A 12,367-nucleotide genomic window follows, 5' to 3' on the forward strand; every position below is an offset into this window, starting at 1 on the left:
TTGTTCAATCCTAATTGGACTATGTGTCAAGTAATAAGCAAGAATCACATATAACAGTAACTGTAGAAGGAAATGGGAAAAATGCATACAACATTTTGTTCAACTTAATGCATGAAATTAGGTTCATAAATGACTGTCTGACAAATATCATCATTTATATTCTAAACATTATATCAAATGTCTCTTACCACCCCAATGACAGCTATAAAGATGACAAAAGCCAGGCAGAAGTAGCTGGAGTAAGCTGTAGCACTGATATCTGGATGACGACTTTGATAGATCTTCAACATGCACAGTACAGCTATCACGTACATAAAGGATGTGTCTAAAAAACCATAACAAAAGTATGAATTCAAATTAAATGTCAACCTTAAATAATTTGACATGTCATCAAAATGACTATAGACATTTTCTCAGAGATTAACTGCATGTCTGGATAACTAAGGTCACTGCAAGTCAGCCAGACTCGGTAATATAAGCCAGCTAGTTCATTTTAACCATAAGAAAATTATGTTCACAAATAATGTTCACAACTTATCTATATTATTATGTCAATATTCTATATCAGCAATCATGACCTTACCAAACTGAAAATTGGTGTAGCTGGGGCATACATGATAACATCCACTCATGAACCCCTCCATGGCAAGTGCCAGTCCCATAGCATAAAACAGCCCAAAGTGCTGAGGTATACCATACTCCTGAAACATAATTTTATACAAGCTACAACAATGGACATTCACCCAGAGAGAGCCCTAAGTCTCACAATTTAGCATAAAATCAAGTAAGATTTGACTGATTGCAGTAAGACCTTTCAGTCGCCAATTGTTCTTCATCACCTGGGAGTCTGGGAGTAAACAGTCAATACAGTTTGGCCAGAGAACTGAACATAGTTATCAAATAGTGATGGCATCTTGTAAATGTAAAGTGTTCGGTAAGCAGGTGCTGCACTTCAGTTTTAGGGATTTGTGACTGCCATGACACAGCTGAAGGATTTTACCATAAGTTTTGAATGTCAAAGTGAGTTTTATATATATTTCTTTTATAGATGAATTTCCTGATGCAGTGAAATCGATCCAACGAGTTTAACCCTACTTGCTAAGAGGTTAACCCTACTTCAAACAGATTCCATGAGATGAGGACACAGGTCTTTGTAGTTTATGCGGGTATGCAGTGACTTGTATCAGGAGCAAGCAGAGCTGGCAGACCTTGAGTAAAAACCACGAGTACCACCAGTGCTCACACAGGTGGCACAATAAAATTCAAAATATATAACAACTGTTATAGTATTCAAAGTTAATAATTATTCAAGTTACAAATGGTAAAAACAATTCAATCATCCTCTTTTACATGAATTAGAGAAATCTAGAAAAGTATAAATGCAATATCCAGGGAATTTTTGGGTACAGCTAACAAGAAGACAAAAAACTGAGTGAGAGGAAGCAAAACTGTTATTGCTATGATCATAATGAACAGGAGGTGCATCATAAGCTTCAAGAGAAGATCACTTAAAGAAGATAAATCGAATGCTATCAAATAACATAATTAATTTTATATGCATCAGCATTTCAATTGCCTATAATTTTGATTAACATTCATTTAGAAAGTGATTTTGTAGAATCAGAAGAAAAATATTAATCATCCTTATTCTAGATTGGCAGTACAGTCATTGAAATGACAGCAAAAGAAAGCACATGACAGAAAACATGCAGAATTTTATTCTGAGAAAACTTTCAAATTAAACTTAAAGAAAAATCAAGGATATCATGATACTATTATTCCCCATCACCCCTGCAACAAAGACATTGATTTGGAAAAAAATATGGTCTGATTTGGGGAAGATTGCAGAGTTTCCATGGGCCTGTGCAGATGTCTTTTCTTTTTTTTTTTTCAGCTAGAGATCCAGGAATGACACAAGTACAGTCATTATACCAAGAGACTCACAGAAACTGATTCAATGATCCACAGTATCTGGGCAAGATGGATAGCAAAAAAACTTTTTCAACTGGACAGCAAAGCTGAGAAATATACAACCAACAAACAGAATAGGTCAATTGCACCGAGTCTCTTAAACATAAACAAGCACATTCCAGTAAACAACTTTATGTTTACAGTAATGGACATTATGAAATGTTCATCTGACTTCTAAAACTAGACTGTTTCTTTTGCACTGAGCTGAGTATTTTTTACAAGTTTTCAAGATGTAGTAAATGCAAAATGACTGTACTTCTATGGTTTTGCAAACAATGTCAGGTGAAAGAGTATTTCCAGACAATAACAACCACCCAAGCCTATTGGTAAAAAAGTATGAAAGTGCAGTGTTGGTAAAACTGTGCAATTCACATGACTCTTGATGATGATTTTCAAACTCAATCTGCCAAACTGCAAACACAAAATAAACCTGTTTGATTCAAAATAAGATGAAACATATGATTTGGTATTATGATCAGAAGGTTGCAAATAAAATTAATACAATAATTATCAAAAAATATAATGAAATCAATCCAATAATGTTGATTTTCAAACTCAACCAGTCTTTTTGCAAAACAAAACCTCATAAATTTGAAGTAAGACAAAAATATAGATAAAAGTAATCATTTAAAGTCAGGGTGTTCACACACAGTCTAAGATAGGAGTTGCAACAACTTGAACCACATCCACCTTTATAACTGCTGGAAATTAGTTATAATCTATACATTATCAATAATAAATATCATCAACAAACCTGATTTGTCTGATGTAAATCACTGATATTATGCCAAAATATCATTCAATGTTTGATTTATAGGGAAAATCTGAGGTTAATTAGCAAAGAATATAAGCAAGCCTTGCACACCTTCTTTGCTCCTTACCTTCTTCCTGCGTTGCTGTCTATTAAGAGCCGCAGCAGCGTCAACATGCCAAACATTTGTCTAAAATAGCATGCACTTATAGTGGCACTTACACTTAGTACTCCAAAGTTTTGACATTTAAAAATGAACATAAACACACCTAGTCTATAAAATAACATATACGTACAGGAGAAAATACAACAGGGTGGGACCAAAATAAAGATACCAAAAACAAGAACCTCAAGGAAGTTCCTGAACATTCAAAACACTTAAATTGAGAAAAAAATTCTGTATGAGAACATCCTTTTTCTTCTTTACCATAGATTGCCTAACTTAAAAGTATAGTCATGAATTTGGTGTCAATTTTTAAGACAAGTTCACTGTAGAAGTAATCAGCCTGGTGCTTACACAACAGTGGCCCACCTGACTGCTGCCATCAACCAGACAACACCTAGGCACTGTCTCTACTTTGTGCTAATGACAGACTCCTTTTTCAACACTTGATACGTTATAAGTTTTCAGGGGTGATATTGATAAGAAAACTAGATGGGGTAACATTGGCATCTGGTATGACTGTCTCTTGGTCCATGACTATTACAAATTATTACTCTTAAAACTAAAAACTATTTACTTTTAGAGAATTTTTTCTACAAATGATAAAAAGAATAAATAAATAAATTACAAAGCTGGTGAAGTCAATAAAAATGTATAAGAACAAACAAATATAAAAATAATAATAATCAGTGCACAGTAGAAACAAAAAGTAATGAGGGTGATACAGTGTCAAACAAGTCTCCAACAACTTCTTACCCTTTCATAAATGTCATTCCTCTCGACAGCTTTCTTGTGCAAATAGTCCCTAAAATAGAGAAAAATCATTTTAGAAATAGGAGGCAATCTTAGGTGATATGAAACAATTTTAAACTATGGAGGGTAATCAGAGTCCTTTCCTACGCTGAACTATTCATCTGAAAATCGAATTATTTGGACTGAAAATAATGTCCGTAAATATACAGTGTCCATGCCATACCATGAAATCAATATAACTTAACATGATGTAACAAAATTTGCTCAAATACGACTGTCGTAAACCGCAACGCCTGGCCTCCATGCTTATGCCTGTTGCACCAAGACAAAATGACTGTCTTAACTACCCCCAAGCACAACAACATTAATAATACACAAGTCAGCATCACATATCAACTGCACGTTGAAGGAATGTCCACCCTTTCTGTTGACAAATTCCCATTCCTTTTCACTTAGAGCTATGATAGGGATTTGCATGCCATCTACGCACCCAATGACAAGTGGAAAGCCTGCTAACCTGTAGAACTTTCCCTTGCTTTCAGCAACAATTGCATCACCAAGGGACATGCCTACAGATTCATCAAACCTGCATACTATTGACATGCCACATGGTTTATGACTAGACTTGCTGTACTTCGATGCACTTTTACCATGTCTCCTGCCAAAGACTGGAAACATCCTGACACAAAGTAATGTAGTGCAATAAGGACTTGTAATACAGGCAATAGTGCATTGTTTCAGCGACTCTGAAAGTCCAAGTCATTTCCAATCATGTTTGTAAGGTCCAGAGTGGCCCAGCGATCCATTCTAAACCGTTCATACAGCTCTAAATCATCATATACATCCACAGGGTTAACTTTGTCCCTGATAACCCTTTCTCGCCTTAGAGCTCTTTGAAAATTGTCATCAAATTCTCTGTGAACAAGCCTTGCCATCTTGCTACAACTGACTTACACCACCTACCTGGTGGGCATAAATTTACAACAATGTTAAGACCAATGTAAAAACTTTGGTGTAATTGGCTTTTCTCAGGTGTAGTGTTTTGCAATGGATTTATGCCAGCGCAACTGCTACGCCTAACTTATGTCTCGTTGGCCCAGGATTATAATTTGAGCACATTTGAAAAGGTTGATTAAAATTTCACAATATTGCACTAGCTCCAATATTTACATTTACAAGATACCTCAATTTTAGTAACTCCCAGTACCGACACCCCAGTGACACTTATCCTCGTAATTCAATGTCGCAACTTAATACAACAATATCTCGATGTATTTCAGATTTGTAAGGAGCCAAGAAAAGTCTCTCTTACCGTCTCCAAGTGAGCCCCAGGAAGAGCAGGCCCAGCATGATATAGCCAATGTTGCTGAAGACATTGTTAAAGCTGCTGAGCACCCCCAGTGGATGTGAACACAGGAAGTTGTAATAGCAGAGGTCCTGGTTGCCTGTCACATGCAATACCTACAAATACATCATAGAATGTGTACAATAAGTTCTGGTATCAGATATCTTGGTTGCCCCTCACATGTAGTACCTCCAAATACACCATAAAAACTGTAATAATAATAAATGACTTATATGAAACAGTGGTAACGAATTATGAAAGATTAGTTCAATTACATGCTAAAGAGTTGTATTAGGAAATTACTGACTGGATGACATTAAGGCTTCGTTCACATGGAAAGTCTATTTTCTAAAAATCTATTTTCTATTCGCGGTATCTTATGATCAGGGTATGTGCCCTGAAATATCCTGCAGCGTAATTACTGGCAGCACGAGCCAGTTACTTATAGCAACTTATAGTAACTGGCTCGCCCTGCCAGTAATTACGCCGCGGGACATTCAGGGCACAGACCGTGATCACAAGATATACCGCGAAAAGAAAATAGATTTTTAGAAAATAAACTTTCCATGTGAACGAAGCCTTAGTGAATAAATAATTAGTCCATGCTTACCGTCTGATAGGTGATTACCAACTGGATGACAGGAAGTCCATAAAAGATTGCTATGGTTATAAGGTTCCTGGGGTAGAAAAAAAATCAAAATGAAAACTACGCAGCTAGGATTGCTGGAAATTGTACCATTTGACAAAGGACAAACATAAAAGAATTGTGCAGGTAAACTGGGATTTAAACTTATAAATGCAGATTTTAATTCATGAGTTTAAACCGTGAAAATATTATATCAGAAGTAATCTTGAGAGTCAATTTTTAACAAATTTCAATTACCAAATACCATATATTATAGCACACTCAGTTTATAAATTTAATAGTCACTGTGATTTTAATACAATTTATTTAATAGTGATTCTTATACAATTTATTATTACAATAATATATAATAAAATAATTCATCCCTGAAAATAAAATAACTAGTCCAAATAAATTCATGGCACTAAGGTCACATTATAGCCTATGACTATTCTCTTACCACTGGTAAAGTTTGAATTTTTGTCTTAAAACTTTCCTCCCTTTCCTAGATAAGTCAGCCACATAGAGGAAAGGCTAAAAAATAATTCAAAGAGTCAATATGTTAGATATTTAAAATGTGCAATGGATTGTTTACTTGTTATTTCCATAATTATTATATTATATTTTAAAATATGTTTTCCAACATTGTTTGCACTGGGCTTGTAACTGCCTGGAGAACGATTTGACCAACTCTTGATGACAATCACATGTCACACGTCAGTGACTGCCTTGGAGTTTGGAGTGTGAGGAACTGTTCAAACACTAACAAGTCTTTCCAGAGACCATAGAAAAGGGCTGTCATAAAATAGGCATAACAGGGTCTCAAGTCACTCTCCACTGGGTGTCAAAAGTAGTACATGGTAGCATTTGGTTGTGGGATTGTGAAACAGGCCTCCCAAAAATATTTTGATCATTGTATGAGTAGGGAATACTGAGAATCTAGCAATAAAATGGGTCATCTTTGCTCGAACAGGTGTTCAAATGAAGGTTGGACCCTTGGTTTAACCCTTGGTTTAAATCAAATTAAACACTACAAGAGTTATGAAATTAATAATGGTACATGTAACCTACATGAGTTGTGCTGTTTTGATAATGGTTACAGAGCTATGGTAACAAAATACCTTAGTTCTAAATACATCCTTCTCCAGCTCGGCATCAGCCAACATGTCGATGTCAGCCTCGTCCAATGAGCTATCAGAATCATAGTGTGCTGCGGCACTAGAGCCAGTGCCACTGGCGGGTGCTCTCTCTCGGCTAGCACTTCGAGGCGCTGTAAAGTTGGCAGCTGGCTGGGCTGACATCAAAATAGGAATCAACATTTGTAAATATTTCAAATTTAGATAAAAAATTATGAGCCATCAATTAACCACTTTAAACCATACTAAAGCTTCCCCAATTTAAATTGATCTTTTTTTCTGTTTGATAAAAAATGAGTCCAATCTTTGATGTCATTAACTGCCAATCTTTCTACTAATATGTAACATTTAAAAAAAGCGTCTGCATTTTCAGTGCAAGGTGTAACCAAAAATGTTAGACAATTTATCAACAGATTTTCATCTATGGACATATTAATTGTATTCCTAAAATTGAGGACAACTCAAAAATTATCCTTTAAGTTAAAGAAATGTGGTAAATATCAAATTATTATTGATTATAAACAAACCGTCCCAGTACATAATAAAGGACAAATGGAGACGAAACACACATAAAAAATAGACATGGCACTTACCATTGGCGTCCCCCTGAGTTCCATAGGTTTTGTCAGGTGCTCCCTCAGTTATAGGAATGTTAGGGTCATCATCTAGCAAAAAAATGTGAAGAAATTCTTAACAAATTGAAATAAACTTACAGCATTACGAGTTTTTAAATGTGATTTACAGCACTAACTTTTTTCATTGAAATTTGACCCCCAAACACTCTTTGTATAAGTATGCTAATGAACTTTGGCTTCTTTATTTAATTATCAACACCTTGAAATGCAGCATAGTTTAAAGTAGACAGGTGATTTTTAAACTGAATTTCTTATTTGCTTGCTGCTAAGATTTTGGATCTATGTACTTATGATTACCATTAAATGCAAATTTAATCATTTTTAAGTGCTTACAAGTTTTTGTTGCATTATGTATAAGCCAAATAGGCTATTTTGACCTTTGTTAAAAGAATACTGTGGTGAAACAATGGGTTAAAATATGTTAATCATTTATCTGCCCAAAAGTCATTATTGAGCTATTAATAATGATTGGGAATCAATGCCAATGTCTGTGAAAAAATGACTGACCATTTTCATTATTATGCCAAACCAAGGTGGAATTAGTATTAAACTTAACTGAACTGCGCCTGTGTAATAAAACGTTTAACAACTATCAAAATTCCAATTTCACTAAAATTATACTACATCTGGATCCAGTAAATGAACATAAACCAGCAAACCAATAACCAGGAGCATATCACCTCATGGTAATAAGCCACATTATCAAATACTATCCAGTGAGAAATGCTGGAGATCCAGTAATACAATAAAATAACTTGAAATATATCACTAGACAGCAAAGCTGAGAAATATGCAGACACCAAATGGGATAAATGATTTTCAAAATCCAATGGTGCCAAATTAAAAAAAGGAAATCCCTTTTTTACTTTTTTTTTTTTTACTAAACAACACCACTCAGCAAATATGGAGTTAAACAAAGTTGTGTACACTTTGTCACTTATGGGGGGAAATCCCAAAAATGAAAAAAAAAAAAAAAAACTTTTGTAAAAATAATCTGATAATGCTGATTTTTGAAAGGAACATGTCCATTTACAAAACAAATGCACCCAGTACATTAAAACTACATAATGCTTTGGTAGGTATTGGGTGAACAACAGATGTGTTAGACAGTGACAGCATCGGTGGACAGTGATAATACTGACAGTGTTCAATATTATACAGACATACCAATGTCTGTATATAAAAATGAATTGAGCTTAACTCTGTTACAGCATAGCAAATGGTTTTCTGCCACTGCAAAATGTAAATAAAAGCATGCAATTATGAAAGGTGTCCCAGAAAATAAAGCAAAATGTTATCTTTTACACAAAATCCCTGGAATGGGAAAAGGAAAGTACACTAAAACACAGTACTGTTATAAAGGTGAGGTAAATACTTGGTATTTAAGCCAAAAAAAAACCTCAGCAGACCAAGATACATACAAAGGACATTCAAAAGCATTAGTAAAATCCACACAACCCAAGGAAAAAATATTTCCACTGTCAAAATAATAACATACTTAGCAATGGTTCTAGTTCAGCAAATCATGCAAAAAAAAAAAAAAAAAGAATGTGTTACACCACAATCAGTATAAATTTACAGAAAAGAAACTACATTTCATTGGCTATATGCTTACCAGAAGATTTAGAATTAAGGGTAATCTCATCACAAAGTGAGAGGGCAAACAAACCTTAACCATCAAACTGACGGACAAACGGGCTTTTTTTTTCCAATTCTTATTATATATATTAAAATGTACAGGTAAAATGTCTCAAGTGTGTCTCGTGTGATAAGAAACATAACAGGACCTACTAAAATTAGCTTTTAATTACAAATTACAACCTTTATAACTATTGCCTTTTGTTAGTCAAAGAGAGTTGAGAACCCCTGACCCACAAAGCAAGCTCAAATTCCCCGAAAGATGCATGTGAAGTTAGTAATTTTTTTGCCATGAAAACCAAACAAAACCTCCATATAGTTTCAAATAGTATAACTTTGTGAAATACCAAAGGACATTGTTTCATATTTTCCGAAAAATGATATATGAATGGAAAATTTTCCTCTTTTTCCCTGTGCTATATATAACCACTGATTGCTCTTGGCATCTCACTTGAATAAGTATATGCATTGCACACACAGCTACATCCATACTTTGGAGTGCATGATGCCTATGCAATGCGTGCGCAATCTGGTGGCATTTTGTCGACTCTGACAAACTGGAGGACAGATAAATAGGTTAATTTCCAACCAGAATTTCGAGTGCAGTTTTAAAGCTATTTTTTGACTGAATAAGAGATTAATTTGGTTTATCACTTGACACATAGACACCATTTTAGTCTTAAAAGAAACTAGTACAAGTGGTTGATATGTGTTACTGGTAATCAACGTTCACTTTACTTTAATAAGCTACCCTTATTTCCAATCTTCAAAAGCAGCACATATTAATATATTTTTGACAATAATAACCTCTTAAAATTTGTACACTTGCACTTAAGTCTAATTTCCAATCCAGAGAAGTTATAAATGCTTCACTTAGAACAGATCACCTCAGCACAAATCAAATAATTTATGATTTCTTACCACAGGGAATCATTCTAATCAGTTATCTGTTCCTATGTTGGAATACGTGGAGGACAAAAAGGTATAAACTGCTGCAGTAGGTATCATTTTCAGCCCTTTTCAATAACTATGTACACAATTTTATAAGAATTGTATTGATAGATGTTTTAATTTGGGGAGGTATAAATACCTGCAGCTAAAAAATGTATCTCCAAAAAACATTAATTTCATAATCTCAAGAATTTTCATGAAAATGTTCTATGCAGTACACAATATCATTTTTGTCATTTGTGGCTGGTAACAATGGTTGTACAAAAATTTCAACTCTTAGGCTGTATACTGTACCCAGCTGTGGAGATGATAAGAAACCATTCTTATAGCCTACTATACTACTATTCTTATAGCCTACTAGTGAGCACAGTGGTAAGATAAGCCATCATAACTATACTGTAAATACAACTAGACATATGCTACATTCAAATAAGCAGATTTTTTCTTTCACCGAAATAACTCTCCCCTATTATGCAAGCTTGTTCTTAAATCAAAAGTTATCATTGGGTGACAAACAAGGATGTAAATTTTGGGAACATGGAAGGACAAATCAAACAGAGCATGTAATGGGCAGAAACTTACAAAGAGGAAGACATTCAGGATTTACTGAAACAATTTAAAAAGAAAAAAAGGAAAGACAAGAAAAAATCAGTGTGACATATCTAAACATTAAGGCGAGCATTGCATTTATACATTAGAACACTGAACACTCCCAGCTGTGCAATTTCCCACCTAACATAATACATTTATCTTAGCATATTTCTGCTCCAACCTAACATGCCTGACCAATGCTAAGCAATGATTTCTTCTCAAAAAACTGGAGAGTACACTGTCACATGCAACTGCACACTGTCACATAGACTACTTTTGCTGTAATAATACTAGTTGTTGTTACATATGAGTACTCTCTAAACTGTGACAGTTTTTTAATCACCACTGCATAAGCACCAGTTCACAAGCTGACTTAACATTCCAATTATCATTTGCTGAAATATATTTATACATACCTCTCTCAGCTGTAAGCCCTTCTTGCTCATCTTTTTTGTTTGGATATCTATAAAAAATTTAAATACTTGTTATTTAGAGTTTAGTAAATATGGAGAATTTTGCATCTTGGAATTGGCTCAATAGATTGATTCATAGCACATCAATCAAGCTAAAACTGGCATTTGGACAGATAATCTTAACTGTTAGGGCTATACACTTTGAAAGAACTTGAAACAAGGAAAATGGTTCATTCTGGTTGTTGTTTTTTTAAACATGAAATGTATTCTACGCTTAAGGTGCAGTATTACATAAAGTTTTATCACCACCAAATTTAATCAAAGTACTGTTATTGTGGATATTAAAAAAGTAACCAGGACTTCGGGCCAATCAGAATTCTAGGTCTGCATTATTAAAAAAACCTAGATGGTGTCAAGAGGTAGCCATGGCATACCCCTGCACTTCTCCACATTGTAAAGATGAAAAGACTTTCGACTTTCAACCAACACCCAGGAACAGCCCAACCCAGGGTGCATTAGTGTCATGCACATCCCTGAAGATAGGTCTATCCCTCCCCTCCTGACACTAATGGTCTAGCAACAATGACACTGTAAGAGTAATTTACAATCAAATTAGCACAAAAAAAAAAAAAAAAAAAAACCTATTAAGTGTTCTGCCACCAAAAACCCTATTGAAAGGATAACAATGTTACTTGTTATTTTATAACTTACAAGAAAAACTGAGGATTGACATAGTCATAAATCCAGCCTGATTGTTTTTTTTCCTTTGAGTTTATTCAATTATTTTGTGAAATTGTCATTTTTCTCATTTTCAATGTGTGAATTTGAGGTCTCATGTTAGTTACATTTTCCTAACATCCATATTAACTGTTGTGAATAATTAAAACTGGCATTGATTTTGGTATTAACCAAAGTGCATTACTGCATCAAAACTAACAAACTAACCTATTTTCTGCCTTTTGTTTGTACATTTGTCAGCTTTGCTGCCTTGTTGTGCTCCCTTAGCAAAACATTAGGCCTGCTGCAAACTGTCTGGCAAGTTTGCTGCCAACTTGCTGCAAATGGGCAAGGAGTTCTTGCAAATTTGCCGTGAATTTGCAGCAAATTTGAAAGAAAATGAATCCTTTCTTGCAAACTTAAGATGTTCTTGCAAATTTGCTGTTAAGTAGCAACAATACAAAATTTTCTTGCTAACTCCTACAAACTGGTTGTCGCAAACTTTTAATCTGCAGCAAATTTGCATCAATATTGCTGCAAACTTTTCATTTTGCTAAGGGCTGTTATTATGAAGATTATTTGTAATAATTATTACATATAGTAACCAGGCATTGTCACAGAAATCAAGGGAATGGGGTCCCTCAGGGTGAGATACTCTTTACAAGGTGGGGAAGTGCA

The 12,367-nt window shown here is 34.5% G+C and overlaps 1 protein-coding gene across 4 annotated transcripts in view; it reads right to left on the reverse strand.

Annotated features, from left to right (window-relative positions):
* Positions 1–12,367, reverse strand: part of LOC106154023 (SID1 transmembrane family member 1-like) — a 34,985-nt gene that overhangs the window by 9,656 nt on the left and 12,962 nt on the right. Inside the window, exons 9-19 of one of the 4 annotated variants that reach the window (XM_087016872.1) lie at positions 10,976–11,022; positions 8,878–8,889; positions 7,338–7,409; positions 6,730–6,902; positions 6,069–6,142; positions 5,594–5,660; positions 4,951–5,099; positions 3,642–3,690; positions 2,853–2,912; positions 584–701; positions 189–325 (exon numbers count right to left, since the gene is read on the reverse strand). In XM_087016872.1, the coding sequence (XP_086872998.1) occupies positions 189–325; positions 584–701; positions 2,853–2,912; positions 3,642–3,690; positions 4,951–5,099; positions 5,594–5,660; positions 6,069–6,142; positions 6,730–6,902; positions 7,338–7,409; positions 8,878–8,889; positions 10,976–11,022 (958 nt within the window). Of the gene's footprint in view, positions 1–188; positions 326–583; positions 702–2,852; positions 2,913–3,641; positions 3,691–4,950; positions 5,100–5,593; positions 5,661–6,068; positions 6,143–6,729; positions 6,903–7,337; positions 7,410–8,877; positions 8,890–10,550; positions 10,575–10,975; positions 11,023–12,367 lie in introns of all 4 variants that reach the window. The other 3 variants (XM_087016871.1, XM_087016873.1, XM_087016874.1) reach the window with 3 other exon arrangements.

This window comes from Lingula anatina, chromosome 7 (assembly GCF_051362555.1).
Source record: "Lingula anatina isolate TDL-2025a chromosome 7, LinAna3.0, whole genome shotgun sequence".
In the NCBI taxonomy this organism is placed as follows: domain Eukaryota; kingdom Metazoa; phylum Brachiopoda; class Lingulata; order Lingulida; family Lingulidae; genus Lingula; species Lingula anatina.